Source organism: Nelumbo lutea, chromosome 1 (assembly GCF_056320005.1).
Source record: "Nelumbo lutea isolate HS-2025 chromosome 1, American lotus-T2T, whole genome shotgun sequence".
Taxonomy (NCBI): domain Eukaryota; kingdom Viridiplantae; phylum Streptophyta; class Magnoliopsida; order Proteales; family Nelumbonaceae; genus Nelumbo; species Nelumbo lutea.
Genome location: NC_142684.1, coordinates 172,106,220 through 172,124,989, shown reverse-complemented (window position 1 = coordinate 172,124,989; position 18,770 = coordinate 172,106,220). Strand labels below are relative to the sequence as shown.

The 18,770-nt window shown below is 39.1% G+C and overlaps 1 protein-coding gene across 10 annotated transcripts in view; it reads right to left on the bottom strand.

The window, feature by feature from the left end:
* Nucleotides 1-18,770, bottom strand: part of LOC148879213 (uncharacterized) — a 30,973-nt gene that overhangs the window by 4,717 nt on the left and 7,486 nt on the right. For 4 of the 10 annotated variants that reach the window (XM_088960673.1, XM_088960676.1, XM_088960677.1 and 1 more), the window contains exons 3-9: nucleotides 18,605-18,664; nucleotides 18,453-18,492; nucleotides 16,223-16,401; nucleotides 16,010-16,048; nucleotides 15,739-15,825; nucleotides 15,492-15,552; nucleotides 11,446-11,570 (exon numbers count right to left, since the gene is read on the bottom strand). In XM_088960673.1, the coding sequence (XP_088816799.1) occupies nucleotides 11,446-11,570; nucleotides 15,492-15,552; nucleotides 15,739-15,825; nucleotides 16,010-16,048; nucleotides 16,223-16,401; nucleotides 18,453-18,492; nucleotides 18,605-18,664 (591 nt within the window). Of the gene's footprint in view, nucleotides 1-11,445; nucleotides 11,571-15,491; nucleotides 15,553-15,738; nucleotides 15,826-16,009; nucleotides 16,049-16,203; nucleotides 16,402-18,452; nucleotides 18,493-18,604; nucleotides 18,665-18,770 lie in introns of all 10 variants that reach the window. The other 6 variants (XM_088960678.1, XM_088960681.1, XM_088960679.1 and 3 more) reach the window with 2 other exon arrangements.

Genomic DNA, 18,770 nt, shown 5'->3' with positions numbered 1-18,770 from the left:
ATTCCATCTCAACTCCCGTTCCTGTGCATTCATAGTCCTTTGAGATTCCTTTTTGTCCAATTCTTCAATTTGAGTCAACAAGGAAGATTTTAAATCCTCTAACCTCCCAAAATGGTCCCTGTTCCTGGCTTTCAATTTTGTCCTCAAGTTTCTTTGTTTTCTATGAAAACTATCTCCTTTCCACTTCACCCCCCCCCCCTTAGCTCTTCACTTCACCAGCTCTCAATATTTTTTACGAAGTCTGGGTGAGTCAACCACATATTCTCAAATCTAAAGGGTCTAGGTCCAGAGTCTAATGGTTCCTCTCCTAACTGAATAGGGCAGTGATCCGAAGTAACTCTAGGTAACCCTTTAACCATCAACCCCCTCCATTGATTCTCTTAGGCTTCATTGAACAAGAATCTATCTAGCTTTGAACATGTTGAGTTTTCCTAAAAGTTGGAACGGGTATAATTGGCTTGCAAAAGAGGAATCTCCTTCCGCTCACAAAAGTTAATAAAATCATTGAATTTCCTCATGCTAGTAGTGATGGATTGATGAGGGTTATTTGACTCTGTTGTGAACCGAGTAACACTGAAATCTCTACCTAAGCACCAAGGACCTTCCCATAACCCTTGAATGCCATACAACTCCTCCCACAATTCATTCCTCTCTCTGTAATTATTGGGCCCATATACATTGGTTAGCAGCCAAGTAAAATCACCCTCCACCATTTTGAATTTCAGAGACACAGAGAAGTTACCTACTAATTCCTCAACTACTTCTACCACATCTTCTTTCCACAAGGTAATTATCCCCCCTAAAGCTCCCCAAGAAGGAGGTGAAGCCCAACTAATCCCTCTTGATTTCCACACACTTCTAGCCCACCTTCTATCCATCCCTTCTAATTTTGTCTCTTGTAGCATAACCACACCAGGCCTTTCCCTTCTAAGCATCTCTTTTATTAGTCTTCTCTTCCTTGCACTTCCTAATCCCCTCATATTCCAGCTTACGATTTTCATTAGGAAATAGTATAACTTCCTCCCAAACACCCTTACCCCCCTTTACTTGAGACCCTTTCTTCTCTCCCCTCGGCCATTAAACTCGATATCACCCTCAATATCTGACACTAACCTTTCCACCTCTGATCTTTTTTTTTTTTTTCCTACTTTTATCTACTCCAGCACTTCTAAAGTTCTCTCTATTCTCCTCCTTCTATTCCAATTTTGTAGGGGTAGCCTCCATTTGCTCTTCTTTCTCTTTATAATCCTCCAAGAGAGCACAAATCCGCTCCCATATTCTCTCTAATTCTTCTTCATGCTTCCTTTTTTATAAAGACTCCCCCTCCTCTTTTCCACAACCCTTAGCCACATTCCCACTCTCCCCTCCATTGGTCATTCCTTCTGGCTGAGAGGCCGAAGTACCTGTTGCAGGCATAGGACCCTTGTTAATACCAGAAAACAAATCCACAGGCATACCTGACTCAAAGGGAACTGGCAGAGTGGGAACAGGAGCAGAATGTGCTATTGGAGGCATCGAATCTAGGTCTACCGATGCAGCCGAAGCTACCTTTGAGGGTTGCCCCCTAACCGGTGATTCTGCGTGGAACGACAATAATGAGTTCTGATCCCCTAAACAGATAACCTGAGCATGTTGCAGTCCACAAGTGGATTTGCTTGTTGGAGTAGATGTCCCCTGTGCAACTTCCGTAACAGCCATTGAACTCAAACAAACCTTATGTGAAGTACATCCTGGCGAGGGGGAGGGAGCTGCCACTTGAAATCCTAACAAAGAGCCACAACCGTCTTCCTCTAGGAACATCACTTCAGCGTTTAGACTGTCATCTTCAAAGGGGTCCTTTGTTTGAGAGAGGTCGATGCCGCCAAGGCTCAAGGTATCCTCAGTTTCAGAATCCGAAACATAGCAATCCTCCTCATCAGACGAAAGATTCAAGTTACATTTCTCTGGATTGTTGCTTTTGACAGAGCACGGATTACGATGATCATGAGAAAATCGCTGAGCTCTTTTCACTGGATGCCAATGTAGAGAGCTAGCCGACTGAGAAGGCATCTTCAAAACAGCGACCTGGGAAGAACACTTCTCAGAAGTCAAAGAGCTTGAGGAAGACAACAATAGACGGTTTCTGTCGTCTACCTTGGTAATAACCCCAGTCACGTGACTCTTTAAAAGATCACGTGCCCTTTTAAATGACTGGGTCGGGCCCGCTGACCCATTTGGGCCTTTATTAACAACAATATCATTCCACATGGGCTTTGGCTTTGGCCCATTCTTGATATACCGCGACTTCACGTGACTTTTAAAAGGGTCACGCACGTCCAACCCCAGGCTCGGTTTGGTTTTATCAAGTCTAGGTTCAGTTCTTCCCTGGACCAACCCCTTTTCCTTGTTTAAGAAAGCCAAATTGGCACCAGTTACAACCTGTGCAAAAGACCTACCACCCTCCAGACTATTCACTGCTTCCACAGGCATAAAACCCACCCCCTGAATGCTATCTTTTCGATTCTCTAGCATTTGTTTTTCCATTTTAGTGAAAGTGCTTTTCTTGTTTGAATCATCCAATCCTTTCTTGCCACGCAGTTCTTCTTCTTCAACCTTCTCATCTCCCTCCCTACGAGCCTCTTTCCAAAGCACAAATTCAATGGATGAAGCCAGCCACACTGAGTAACATTGTCCTTCAACTAGCACCTCTATCTTCCGAGGAATCCCCTCAGGTTTTACTCCATTCAATAAAATGGAAGCTGAAAAAAGGTCTTCCCAAAAGGCACCTCCTAGTGATCCTCCACACATCAAAGCAATGGCTTCAGCAGTTTCTTGCTTCCACAAGTGAAAGGGAAGGCCTAAGAGACGCACCAGCACTCCATCTTCAACAAAGAAATCTTTGGAGTTTGATCCCGGACACCATCTTGATAATGTGAAATTTCCAAGTTCAGCTTGGATATTTAATGCCTCAACTTCTACTCTATTCTCAAGCAAGTCCATCAAAGCCTTGTCTTTCTCAAAAGGTGTTAAAATAAACGTACTCTTCAACTTCAAGCTTGCTGTTAACAGATCTGCAACTTTCCTCCAGTCTAGAATGTGAGTTGAAGCTTTAACTATCAGTTTACTTTCCCAATCTCCTCTCTGTATGTTTACTCCCATTCTGTATTTACCTGCCCCAGCTGGCACCATTCTGTATTTACCTGCCCCAGCTGTCACTATAAGAGTCTCTTGCTTATTATTGCTCACCAAACTAGTAGAACTGCTTATCTTCTTTTTTACTGTTACTTCTCTTTTAGCACCCAAGCGTTGCAGCAGTTCACATAAGACCCCATGAACTGCCTTCCAGCCCTGACTCTTCCTTCCCTCTGGGAAATAGACCATCTGCTTCCTACCCTTGCCAAAAAATTCTGTCAAAGAAATAAAAGAACCTTTAAAGTTTCTCTTACACTCTACAACAAACCTTCTTCCGGTTTCTGAGAGACTCTTTCCAACTATTTTGTTTGCCTTTGTTACTTGCACCTTCCACAAACTCCTTGAACCCTTCAATTACCCCCAAACCTTCTAACAGCACCACCCCTCTCTTTGCTTCCCTGATTTTCAAGCTCAGCTGACCATTTAATCTCAGTTCCTCAAATAGAAGCTCCTTAGTTTCAATCTTCAAAGCTTTTTTCCAACAGCCTACCTCCACAAACTCTCCCATCTTCAAGTTTTAACCTTTGCTCAGCAATATCTCTTTTAATAGTCCTACTAGGATTATTGAGTCTAACAATTTGACTCCTAAGACTAGGGGTGTAAACGGTATTCGAAAATCCAATTTCGAATTCGATATTCGACATAGTCGAATCGAATTAGGATAATTCGAATATCTAATCGGTCGAATTCGGATATCCTATTCATACCGACTAGTTAATCGGATTCAAATTCGGATATTAACTGATTCGATTCGATAGATATTCGAATTCGACCGATTATTTAATTCTTGTATATAATATATAAAATATTTTGTATAATTTATATATATAATAATTGAGTTATATAAATAATTTATATACTTTATATACTTTATATACGTTATATCAATAAAATATTTATTTTATATATTTATTAATTATCTAAAATAATTAATTAATCGAATTCAAATCGAATCGAATATTCAAAAATTTGATCGTATTCGAATTCAGATATTAATTTTCAATATCCGTCGAATATCAAATCGAATTCGGATATTGAATTTTCTAATCGGATTTGAATTTGGATATTGCCTAGTCCGATTCAAATTCGATCCATTTACACCCCTACCTAAGATTATTATGAGTGTAATAGTTTGACTCCTAGGATTATTATGAGTTTAGAGTCTATAAATATGTACGGACGTTTTACACAAAGGAATGAAATATATTGAGTTTTCTTTAGCCTATGCTAACTATGGTGAATAATTCCCATGCCCTAGAGTGGTGGTTCTAGGCACCCTGTGAGTGATTCCATGTATTTCTCTCTCTTCTTTCTCTCCCTATTTTCTCTCTTATTCCTTTAAGAAGCCATTACAGCCATCAACAGCCATAAAATTCTAATGAAAGAAGACCATTCAACATTCTCTAAGGACTAGAAGTCTAGAACTGAGTTGGTCCTACATCAGTTGGCATCAAAACCAAGATTATAGGTTGTTATCACCATGTCTACACATAGTGGCAAGCAGTACAGGGGTCGGCTGACTGATACACAGAGATTCATTGATTTCTACCCTTTGCAAGAGAGTTGAAACCCTTGAAGCACAAGTAAAAGAACTTCAAGAACCTAAAGAAGAAGAAATCCAGCAAGCAGCACCCCTAATCAATGAAAGGGATGGAGGATGAAACAAGGGAGCAGTCCATGAATATGATAATGGTGAAGATGAAGGATCTGTTAATCATAGAGGATGGAAAAGAGCTGCAAACTGCACAAGGGTACAACCTGCACAAGCTAATCGAGCCCAAAATACCCATCAAGGGATTGATCAAGAAGAATCAATCAAAAATATATTTGATGAGATGATGGAAAAAGCTGAACATGGTGGTTATGTAGCTGATATAACCAAGAAAGTAAAGGTGGATATTTCTGATTTCAATGGAGATTTAGATCCTCAATCTTTTTCAGATTGGCTGGCTGCACCAGAGGAATATTTTGAATGGTATTACATGACTGATGATCGGAGGATGAGATTTGCACGTTTGAAGCTTGGTGGTCATGCTAAAGTATGGTGGAGAAGCATGGAGCGACGATTAGAGAATAAAGGTGATGGTCCTATTTCTACATGGTCAGAAATGAAGAAACATTTGAGGGACAAGTGCCTCCCAATGGACTTCCAAGATGAGTTATATGAGGAATTGACTAACCTCAAGCAAGGTACATTATCTGTAATTGAATACATGCATAAATTTGATGAATTATCTATTAGATGTGATACTACTGAAAGTGAGAGGCAAAAGTTGGCTCAATCCAAAAATGGACTAAGGGCTAAAATCAAGAAAGAGATGGTAATTACTCGCGTCTTTGACTTGGAGGATGCCTACCAAGTTGCTGTCAAAATTGGGAAGAGTTTAAAGCAAACAAATACAAGGCAATTTGTATTACAATCCAGAGAGTATGCAGCTCATAAGCAAGTTGATGGGGGAAAGACTTCCAGGCTGGCATATTCTAATGCCAGCTCTAATAAGCCTAGTGGGTCTAGACCTTATCAAGGGGCTGACTATAAGAGTAAATCAGTTGCTAGTGGTGTTAGTCAGAAAAAACAGCCTGATACTAGTTGCTTTAGATGTGGAGGAAAGGGCCATATGGCTTACCAATGTCCTACCAAAAGCCTTAATGTCATTTATGAAGAAGGCATTGAAGTGGTAGATGGCCCAGGTGATGACTTAGCTGAAGAAGATGATTGTTCTTTCACTGATGATGATGCTTTAGATGGAAACAACAACTATGTTATTGTTGTTCAGCATATTCTTGCATCCCCAAAGGAAGAAATCAAGGAAGATTGGCTTCGTACAGCAATACTTCAAATTATAGTAAAGAGTGGAGGACAAGTATTTTAAGCTTATCATAGATGGTGGCAGTAGTATGAATGTGATTTCTAAGGCACTATAGATCGGCTAAAGTTGACACCACAACCATACAAGATTGCTTGGGTTGATAAGACAACAATTTTGGTAACTAAACAAGCCCTTGTTACTACTTCTATTGGTAGTTATTCCGATTCTATTTGGTGCGACATTGTTCCTATGAATGTTACACACATATTGCTTGGAAGGCCTTGGTTATATGATAGGGATATCTACCATTGTGGAAGGGAGAACACCCATCGCTTCCTATTTAATGAGAAGCGAGTTATCATGAAGCCAATGTCACCGGAAGTTATTAAAAGGCATGCCAAGCCACCTCAAAATGAGACAATAGCCCAAGGACCTGTTGCTGAATCTAAGAAAAAACCGTTGCATTTGCTCTCCAAAAAAGAGTTTGAAGTAGAAAGCAGGAGACATTGGATATGTTGTAATATCCAAGGAAGTAAAACAACCAAACAACCAGATATTGTTCCACCTACTGAAATGCCTAAAGAAGTGGTCCATGTGTTGGATGAGTTTTAAAATTTGGCACCAGAAGAGCTAACTAATGATTTATCTCCCATGAGAGACATTCAACATGCTATTGACTTGCAGCCAGGGTCATAATTGCCCAACTTACCAGCTTATCATGTGAATCCTATAGAACAAGTTGAACTTAAACGGTAAGTTGATGACCTCCTAAAGAAAGGTTTTATTAGAGAAAACCTTAGTCCATGTGTTGTTCAGATCTTCTCACTCCAAAGAAATATGGTTCTTGGCGTATGTGCATAGATAGTAGAGCAATCAACAAAACTACTATCAAGTATAGGTTCCCAATTCCTAGGCTTGATGACATGCTTGATATGATGACTGAAGCGACCATTTTTTCGAAGATCAACCTAAGGAGTGGCTATCATCAAATATGTATTAGGCCTGGTGAGGAGTGGAAGACAACATTTAAGACAAAAGATGGCTTATACGAGTGGTTAGTTATGCCATTTTGACTTACCAATGCCCCTAATACTTTCATGAGGATGATGACCCAAGTACTTCGATCCTTCATTGGTCATTTCCTAGTTGTTTATTTTGACGATATTCTTATATATAGTCATAGTCCAAAAGAGCATATTGATCATTTACATCAAGTGATGAGAGTTTTACGCCAAGAGAAACTCTACATCAACTTAAAGAAATGCTCTTTCATGTCGCCCAAAGTTATATTTTTAGGGTTTGTTGTTTTTGCTGAAAGCATAAGTGTTGATCCCGAGAAAGTAAAGTATATCTTAGAATGGCCCCTCCCCACCAATCTTCAAGAGGTCAGAAGCTTCCATGGCTTAGCAACATTTTATAGAAGATTTATTAAGGGGTTCAGCACTATCAAAGCTCCAATTACTGATGCAATGAAAAGAGGTGAATTTAATTAGACCAAGGCAACAACAAAAGTTTTGAGACTATCAAGAAGAAAATGACAGGCACCTATTTTACAACTTCCAGACTTCTCTAAAGTCTTTGAAGAGGCATGGGATGCATCCGGTGTAGGAATTGGAGGGGTTCTCATGCAAGAAGGCCATCCCATTTCATTTCATAGTGAGAAACTAAATGAAGCCAAGCAGAAACAGTCAACTTACGACAAAGAGTTATATGCAGTAGTGCAAGTTCTACAACATTGGCGACACTACTTAATATTTAAGGAGTTTGTGCTCTATTCAGATCATGAAGCTTTAAAGTACTTGAATTCCCAAAAGAAACTAAACTATAGGCATGGAAAGTGGATTTCGTTCCACAAAGAATACAACTTTGTTCTAAAGCACCAAGCTGGAAATGAAAATAAAGTAGTAGATGCGCTAAGTCAGATGGCTTACATACTTCATTCCATGAATGTCCAAGTCGTTGGTTTTGATCAAATAAAGCAAGACTATGCTGGTTGTAAGAATTTCAGCATCATCTATACTGACTGACAATCTGGGAAGCAAGATGAGTATCCTTCCTTTTCACTACATAACAGTTATCTGTTTTATGATACTTGCTATGTCTACCAAATACCTCTTTACGGGACTTTGTTATTTAGAAGTTACGTGTTGGAAGTGTAGCATGTCATTTTGGTAGAGATAAGACCATTGCCATGGTGGAAGATAGGTTTTATTAGCCTAGTTTGAAGAATGATGTTGCTCATATAATAAAGCAATGCAGGACATGCCAACTTGCCAAGGGACAAAAGCAAAACACCAGGCTATACCCCTACCTATTCTTCATGAACCATGGCAAGATTTATCCATGGAGTTTGCTTATAACAGCTCAATAAATAACTGAATTTGCTTATAAGTAGCTTAGTAAATAGATCCACAGGAAGAAACCCATTTGAAGTGGTGACTGGTATTCAGCCTAAGCGGCCAATTGACTTAGTTACCTTACCACCAGATATACATAATAGCATTGAAGTAGAAGCTTTTGCTAGGCACATAAGAGTGATACATGATGATGTTAGCAAAAAAAATTGCATTTAGCATGATTTATACAAGGCTAGAGTTGATATTCATCAACAGTTGGCAAATTATCAAGAGGGAATCATGGTTATGGTACGAATACGACTAGAGCATCTTCCAAAAGGTGTGTACAAGAAGCTCCTGTTAGATAGTTTTGTATGCCCTTAGCTTCAATCAGATTGATGTACTTTATGAGTTTATTGTAAATGAATAAAAGTACATATTTGATTCATATTCCCTTGGTATGTTTCTGTGTAATCCCCTTAAACTGGACACTTAATGAGACTCGTGTTAGTTTAGAATGTTCACAGCCAGTGAGTCGGTTTGGGGAAACCTATCCTGACAAGGCTGACACTGTGGTGCCACCAAGTCGGTTGGGGTGGCCTGTCTCAGTTGCCAGGGTGAGACCCTAGGCACATACAGTGTAAGATTAATTGAATCTATGAACTGGACCAGATTTCCAATATTGGCCTGGACCTTGGAGATTGATGGGAAAAACTGGAAAGTTACACCCGATCCCTAGACTCGATTATGATACTGCACTAGGTGTCGGACTGTGCTGTCTTTGATATACCAATCAGTGAGATCCTTAGTGGGGGTCAAAACCTGGGTATGTTGGGACAGTCTGAGAATTCATCCGAGTGGGTGATCATAGTGACAGGATCAGCCCCTTTGTCGGACAAAGGTAATGATCGGGGGTGCACTCTCACTGATAGAAACCAAGACTGCCGGTAGCCGATTTCAATCGTTGAGGTTTGTTTTGCAAAATATATTTTATATGAGATATAAAAGTATATGTATAATAGTTTCTAAAAGGTTTGCAAAAAGGTTTTAATTCCCGGGATCCATACAAGTAGAGAGTGCAACACTGTTCCTTGCAGCCGAGGGAGAGATCCTCTCTTGTCGGGCAGTGTATGATCATTATGGGCTGAGAGGTCAAGTGTAAGACCATTGAGGATAATACCTGAAGGGCTAATCTTGCATCTGCCCACAGTCCTTGGGTGTTACAAGGTGGCTTGGCCCAGGGACCACTTAGGGTAAGTGTTGGGCCCATAAAGCCCATTTGATGGGTTTTAGGGGGTGCACTGTCCATAACAGTGTATTCGGCCAGGCCTTGTAACAAAGGCTGGGCCGAACCCATGTGGCTGATGGAGAAAGCTGATCTAATCTTCAGATAAGATAAGGGTTTATCCTTATCACCTAAAGAGAAGGCTTATCCAAATATGATTTGGATAAGCAGCTCCTGATTGGATTAGGAGCTGATCTTTTAGGTTAACAAAAGAAGGAGGGGGCAGCAACCTTGAGAATGATTCATTCAGATCTTCTTTAGTGTTGAAATCAAAAAGAATGAAGAATTAAGCATCCCTACAGAATTCTTTCTTGCCGCCTCCCTGTTCTTGCCGCCCTGTTTGCCAGTACGATCTCCAGTTGTGGGAGAAGTCAAGATTCAATCTTGACATCAGTTCTTTGAGAAAGAATTGATAGGAAGCTGTGCTCACATGCCATCCTGCTGATTCTTGCGAAGGACAGAGTTCTTGGAGAAGAACACTGCTGATTCTGCTCCATCCTGCACTGCGCCATCTTCAGTGGGAGAAGTCTTTGGATCCTTCCTTGGGCGTGAACACCTTCATTGGGGGATACTATTTCTCCGTATCAGGTATAATCCTCTCCTACTCCTTTTGGTTCAGATCTAGTTCAGTTTATGGTTCAAGAATGATCCTTGAAAATATGATTTTCTAAAATAGGGAATGCGATTCCCAATTAAAGGGAGAGAAAAATTTTTGAAATTCGCCCCTTTATTCCGCAATCTTTGGGCGTCCATACGATGGATCTCTCATCTCTTCAGCTCCACTCCTTATTATAGACATGTGGATTCTTTTAAGACTCCTATACCTAAGTTTCCAACTATTGCAACTCCAAATGACATTCCAAAGGATGTTTTAGATGAGGAAATAATATCTATTGCTACAGGAGGGTATCAGAAATTCCTTATCAAGTGGAAAGGCAAGCCTATGTCTGAGAGTTCTTGGATCATTGCTGAAGACTTTCATCGTCTCAACCCAGATCTTTATGAAAGGTACCATGCTTTTAACTCGTTGGGGTTGAGTTCTTTCAAGCTAGGGAGAGATGATAGGAATCGATTAGCACCCTTGAAGACTTATTCTAGAAAGAAGGCCTTACAACAAGTCCTGATATGGCATAGTGACGGTACTTGGGATTTGGACTGAATTGAACACCAAGGGTATTTTTGCCATTTTATAATTTTTCTGTAGGGTTCAATAATAGGGTTTGATTTTTTCTGAAAAGAAAATTTAATAATAATAGGGTTTGATTATCTATTTATAGTTGTTTATGTTTAAAATTTTAGAGTCATTGCATAAGTAGGACTAGAGTTATTGAGTCTTCTTTGAATTGAAATAGGATATGACAGGTTAGTTCGAGTCTTACTAGGATTATTGAGTCTAATAGTTTGAATCCTAAAACGATTATGAGTGTAATAGTTTGACTCCTATGATTATTATGAGTTTAGAGTCTATAATTATGTATGAACGTTTTACACAAAGGAATGAAATATATTGAATTTTCTTCAGCCTATGCTAACTATGGTGAGTGATTCTAGGCACTCTGTGAGTGATCCCAGGTATTTTCTCTGTTCTTTCTCTCCCTATTTTCTCTCTTATTCTGATCAAAGAAGACCATTCAACATTCTCTAAGGACTACAACTGAGCTAGTCCTACATCACCAATTTCCTGCAGCTATTAGGGTTACAATTTCAACCTGGTACACTCTCTTATCAGAAATGAGATGCTCCCAAATCACTCCATAAAAACAATTCAATGAATTATGACATGCAATTTAAAAATATAAGGCTGATAAAAATAAAGAAAAGAGAGCAGAAGAAAGCAACTCACCCCGAATACCGCGCGCCTCACTGGGCCAGAGAATTTGACTTGGAAATTGATGGTAGCAGACATGGCAACAATACAAGAGGCATCAACAACCAGTACTTCACCAACATCAAGATTTTTCTGTACAACTACAGAAATTGAAGTCCCAGAGTTATCCAAAGGTTAGTTCAAACAGGAGGGAATTCAGAGTATAGAAAACTTCCAAATAAAACTAATTAGGAAGTCGTGAGACATTCATGTTTCTTTTCCATATAACAAAAATATGAAAATTTGTCTTTACTATCAAAAAATGTGAATAACTTTTTTTACTATCAAAAAAAGAGATATTCATGCGTTTGTTCTACCTAATGTAATTACAGGCTAAGAAGTTAAAGGCAGTGATACAACTAAATGTAGGTAGCATAGATATTACAGAAAACTGAAATAAGAACACCCAGAGCTACCTGTGCAACATGGGAAAGGTGGCAACAGTCTAAACACCATAATCATTAGTTCCACGTCCTGCACGTATTCTATTGGTACATTTAAGTGAAGGTCTTATTGTTATTCTATCGATCCAATGACAGAAAACCAGGTCAGGATTTACTGATCAGATCTTAAATTTAGGAGACTTAAATTGGAAATGGTAAAAGCAATATCTTGGTTCTTGAAAGCTTTTAAGTTCATTTGTGCATTTGAGACAAAGGTGCACTCACTATTATTGTGCATACCATTTTTTTATAGTAACCGCCAAATATTAGAATGATATGAAAGAGTATTATATACATAGATTTGTTTTGCACCCCTTAGTTGGCCTAATCTCACTAGCCACACCCAAGTTCTTTACAATTCCCCTTGGGGGACCAACCCCCAATACATGTGATTCCTGTTCACCCCTCTGTTTGCTAACCCATCTGCCATATGGTTGGCAAGCCTTGCGGTCCAATTGTAGATGGTGTTCAACTCCTCATCCAAGTGTCTAATCTCCCTCAAAACAAGACTGGAAGTCAAAGATACCATTTTGTTTTATCTCAGCCACCCCACAACCATCTAGGAGTCCCCTTCCACAGTTAGCCCTGTCTAGTTTAAGGATTTACAAAAGGTGTTTGATGAATTTTTTAGAAGGGGGAGGATTAAATTCTACCTTCATTGCTTTGATTCCAAAGAAAGCAGAGGTAATCCAACCAAAAGACTTTAGGCCCATCAATCAGGTCCATAGCCTTTACAAAATCATTGCTAAGGTGCTTTCAAGAAGAATTAAGTTAGTGCTTCCTTCTATTATTTCCTTAAATCAAGGTGCCTTTGTCATGGATAGGAAGATCATTGATCAAATTCTCATTGCTAATGAGAGTGTGGAGGAGCTGAAAAGATCTGGAAAGAAAGGTTTGATTTGTAAGCTAAATTTAGAGAAAGCATATGATTTGGTGGACTGAGATTTCTTATTGGAAGTGATGAGGAACTTTGGCTTTGGAGATGGGTGGTGCAAGTGGATTAAAGGCTGCATAAGTACATGTCACTACTCAATTCTAGTAAATGGTACAGTAGCGGATCACTTTCCAACCATTAGAGGTATTAGACAAGGGGACCCCCTCTCTCCTTTCCTTTTCACCCTAGTAGCTGAAATGCTAGGTATCCTTATCCACAGAGCAGATTCAAAGGGTTTGGTGAGAGGCTGGAGAGTGAGAAGAGAAAGAGTGCCTATTACTCACTGATACCATCTTATTCTGTGAGGGAGGTTATCTAAATTGGGTGAGGAATCTGAAGGAGTTGGTTCAAATTTTTGAGAAAATGTCGAATTTGAAAATTAACTTCAGTAAGAGCTGTGTGGTAGGCATTAACATGGAAGATAGAGAGGTATCAGAATGTGAAATAATTTTGGGTTGTGAGGAATGCTAGTGGCCACTGAATTACTTGGGACTACCTCTAGGGGGCAACCCTAGAAGTGTGAATTTTTGGAACCTGGTGGTGGACAGATTCTCAAAAAGGCTAGCTTCTTGGAAAATGAATTATCTCTCTTTGTGGAATAATAACCTTAATCAAATCAACTTTGTCCAATCTTCCTGTCTACTTCCTATCGGTTTTTAGGATGCCCACAAGGATTTGTAGAAGGATAGAGAAGTTAATGAGAGATTTTTTGTGGGAGCTTGGAGAGGAAAAGAGGGACCATAGGGTTAGATGGGAACTGGCAAGTAGAAGTATGGTGTTTGGGGGTTTAGGAATTGGGAACATTCAGAAGAGGAACCTGACTTTGTTGGGAAAATGGTTGTGGAGATTCCTGATAGATCGGGATAAATTGTGGACAAAGGTGATTAAGAGCATACATGGGTTGGCAGCTGATGGTTGGGATGCAGGAATTCAGCTCGAGCAACCTTTGCAGCACCTTAGAAAGCTATTCACACCATCCTTCCTTGTTTTCTACCTTTGTCAAGTATAATTTGTGTTCCGGGAATATGGTAAGGTTTTGGGAACATGTATGGGTGGGGGAAGCACCACTTAAAGACCAATTCCCTTCCTTATTCTACCTTTCAAGGTACAAGAATAAACATGCCACAACCTTTGTTTCCTCCTTTGTATCAAGGCCTGACCTAAATTGGGATCTGGGGTTTAGACGAGGTCTTAGAGAATCAGAGTTGGATGTGGTGTCATCCTTGGCTCAGGTACTTCAAAAGGTCTTCTTGGACCCTACCCTTTCCTCTTCTGGATCTTTCACTTGTGCCTCTTTTTTCAATACATTAACTCAACCTTCTCCTACTCCTGTCATTCCCTTTCCTTTTATAGAGGTGTGGGGGAGACAGGTCCCTCCTAGGGTTGGAGCACTTTGCTGGGAAATAGCTCTGAAAAGAATTAATACTTGTGATCAAATCCAAAGAAAAAAGCCTTTTTGGTGCTTGTCCCCAAACTGGTGTACCCTTTGTAAAGCCAATGGTGAATTTTGCTTTCACTTACTATTCTCCTGACCTTTTGTTTCTTCTATTTGGGAGTGATTTCTTTCTTTATTTGGTTGCAGGTGGACTCCCCCTTTAAGCATTCAAAGCCTCTTCATCTACTGTGTCGGTAGCCGAACCAAAAAGAGGGGAAGAATAATGTGGAGGTGCACCAGGGCAGCAGTTTGTTGGACAATTTGGGAGGAAAGGAACCAAAGATTATTTTCTGAAAAGAAAGAAGCAAAGAGACAATCATAGAGGTGATTACATTGAGGGTGGCTCAGTGGGTAAAGACAGTAAACATATTTCATGACATTCCCCTAGAGACCATTGTGAACAATTGGCAGGAAATAGCAGCCTCAGCTCCTAGCAGAATCATAACTCATCCTTTATGGAATCCCCCGGTGGAAGGCTTTATCAAGCTCAACTTTGATGAGAGCAGCAAAGGAAACCCAGGGCCATCAGGGATTGGTGGCGTTTTCAAATCAGAGGCAGGTTCAGTAATAGCTCTTTATTCAGGACCAATTGGGTTTGGGGATTCACTGAGAGCAGAAATTCTGGCTTTGCTAGAGCGGGTGAAAAAGGCTAAGGAACTAAATATAAATAGGTTGATCATTGAAGGAGAATCACAAGTGGTAATTGGCTGGACAAAGAAGGCAAACAATGGGATGTGGACATAAATTAATGAACAGAGACAACTCAAGTGGTTAACTCAGGGAATGGAAGTGCGTATGCAGTGGGTTATAAGATATGCCAAATCATTTGCAGATGCACTAGCCAAACAAGGGGTGGGAAGAAGTCATTTGGTTTGGGCTACATTGTAATTTTATTTTTGGGAGAGAGTTAAGAGAGTTTACCTCTCCCCACCTTTGTATTTAAATAATTTCTACTCTTAACTAATGAAAGTTGATGGTTACTGATCAAAAAAAAAAAAAACATTGCCAATAGCTCTGGCACCTTTTTTTGGTGGGGGGATACTATTTTTTTCTTAATTTTTTAAGTTCGTTCCTGTCTGGGGAACTTGTATTCAGCTTATAGAATATAATATCAGTCATGAATATGAGATGGTTTTCTATTTCACCTAATTCTAGAAAACAGAATATTGTTGCATAAGAAAGAAACAGGATTGAGGAAAGGAATTCTTACCAGATCCACCAGCAACTATGAAAGCAAGCCCTTGGCCAGACAGCTTCTGTCTCAGTATTCCCTACAACATCAACTTCGCAATCAAACAGATGGACAGAACCATACTGAATTGAGAATTCAAAATTAATGGATGAGAAATAAAGCGAAGGACATAAATTAGGAGGCAGCATAAGGTCAACTACATGCTGCTCCCCACTTTTTTAAAGCGTTAAGAAATATAAAGAAGGAAATGCAGCCATGATCTCACCTCTGGACCAGCAACAACATTACGGGGTCTATGATCAACAGAGTTAGTTACAGTCACATCATTGACCGAGCAAAGAAACGCATCTGGCTACAACAACCATACCCATGAAGTAAAATAAACACTGAATACGACACTAAGAAAAGGTCAATAAAGGTAATTAAACTAACAAGAGACAATGAAGGAATATCTAAATCAAGTTGCTCACAGCAAAACAAGATATTATGACAAACAAGCTCTATCAAATTTCCTGGTGTCGGAGAATCAACTCTACCTGGCATAAAATTTCGCCGCCTAACATTGCCAAATCAATCTATAGATAAAACACAAATCAAATGATTGAACAACAATTACTGCAATTAGTCACATCCCAGAAACAAGTATCATAAGTGCCTAATCTAAAAGACCCTAACAATTTTGGCAGAAAAATGCATAATTTAACAATGCAAATCACTAACTAAAACTGACATGTTTTGTAAATACAGACCGGTAGTATCCTCGCAAGAGAAGGTGCAGCTATTCCAACAAATCCATCATTTGGACCAGGATTGAGAAGAAATACACTAGTCACACTTCTTCCAAAAAACCATTGCCACATACCTCCTTCATTTTCTGGGAGGTAAACATTTTCCATCTGGATGGACCCTGATGTATAGCACATGGAACCTACAAGATTTTGTAAAGCATCAGAAGGATAATCTTAAGGACAGCAGATTCCAATCACTGGCACCTTCATTTAAGAAGTAACAATTAATAGTTTGAAACAAAGGGAAGACCTATGTAATGTCCTTTATCTGCCATACAGTTTATAAGATCTCAACAAGTAATTGCAGGCAGGAGGAGCCCCTCCACCATCATCCCTTCCCAAGAGATAGAATCAACATTATACCATGATAAGGTGAACATAAGGTACAACATGTTATTTCAGGTATGTCACATTGCAGGTAGATGAGGAGTTAATTAGATTTGCTTGGAACTATATTTTTAGTGTTAGGTTAGATTATAATAGTTTACCATAACATTTTAGTTGCTATTTTAGTGTTTTCATTAGAATCAGCAACTTTTTTTGTTAAGAATCAGCAACTTATTTTAATCAATAAACAATTGAATGCTGATTATCATAATGGTATCAGAAGAATCAATCTAACCTTGGAAGGCATACCCTACTGCCTTCTAGAGCCTGAAGTTTGCTAATTTATTCCTCTGATTCCCCTCTTTCCTTGCATCAAGTATAATAGTTCCAACTCAGCAGATGTCCTAACCTTCCAATTTCTGAACTCATTTCATGACTAAGCTCCCTCAAAAGTGCCCTCCTTTTAAAATGACACTTAACTCTCATAAAAAAATGTTTTGTCAGTCATTTTTTCCCTTGAGTACTTGGTCAGAGGACTGATGCTACAACTTGCAATCCACCTCTATCATCCCTCTCACAGCTGAATACATGGAAAGGGAGAGGGAGAGCCGGGGGGGACAGACAGACAGAAATCCAGGGTGCATTGGAGATCCAAATCTCAATGAGATGCTTGTTCTCTGAAACCAATTTATCTTTCCACAACCTACTCATAACGAGCCTTACTCTGACAGAATCAACTTATTGTGTTGACTGAACAAGCTGCCTCAGGCATAGGCTGGGAGTTGTCCTTGTTGCTAATTCCAGAGTGGCTTTGTACAGCACTGATCATATTGGAATGGGGTTAGCAGTGTATTGCTGTTTCTTTAGGCAAATCATTGCTCCTCTCTTCTTCACTTTTTTGCTTGGGGCACATATCTATATGAAAATGCTAGTCTTATAGTTGTACTATTAAAAATTTCCTTTTAGTCTCCTTGATATATGCCAGTTACACAGCATACCACATGCACCTCTCCATTTTAACACCCTGTTCTAATTCTATGGCAATATCCTCTTCATTTTCTCCTTCATGACGGATGACTGATCCAGGGTATCAGAGGTGGTTACTTTGATGTATCTCCTGATTATAAGTCTTAATTGAACCAACATTATTACTAGTATTTCGACTAAATTACATAACATGTTTTATGTCTTAATCCAACTTGTCTTGGAAAGTTTTAATTCTACAGCATCTTCCACTGTTCTACCTTTTCATTCAGCCCATCGTTAGCCTTATCCATGGCATGGTATTGCCTTGTCCAGCAATACTATACCATCAGCAAACATGATACACCATGGGACCTCCTTTTGTAAATGTCTAGTTACAATCTGCAATTTAGACAAAGAATACCAAATAGGAAATTACTGGCAAAAGAGAGCTGAACAGAAAATAATTAGGTGAACAGATTGTTTGAGAAGTAGAGCTTGTCCACTTAAAATAGGAAACCAAGGCTCATAAATATATTTACCATTTTAGTATCTTTTTCCATGGTCAACATTTTCTCCTTTTTTTTATCAATGTCAACATTTTCTCCTTTTATGACCAAGGATTTGCTATTACGTCCAATATGAAAAGGATTTAATGTAGCATAATTTGAACACAATCAGGTTCAGGACCAATAGAACATAAATCAGTTAAAAGATTTTGAAGATTAGATAGTTAGCTTGAACCAGAAAGCAGATAAAATAATAAATTTATTAACTACTCAAAACTAAGTCCTATCAGAAGTCAAGTAGACAAGACAAGGTTTGGCCAATTCATTGTAACATATATTTACTTCCCATATTACTCATATTCTAAACAGAATAAACAATACAGGATACTTACCAGGCTTTGCAATAACCTTCTCATGTGGTTTTAACATGATCTGTTTACCAAAAACCAGGAACATAAAAAGGATATTATCGGTTCCATGAGTTAACACAGAAAAGGCATAAGTAACAATTGCAATAGTACAGTGATCATTTTGAACCAAGTACCTGAACTATCTGAGCTTCACCTCCCAAAATCTGAAAAGGTGTCACAGATGCTTGTGGACTCTGCAAAACATTGTCCTCATTATTTAAGCAACACAAGGAATATGAGAATCAGAAAAAATAGATATTAAGAGTTTATTCTGTTAACCAAATCTGTATAAATATTTTT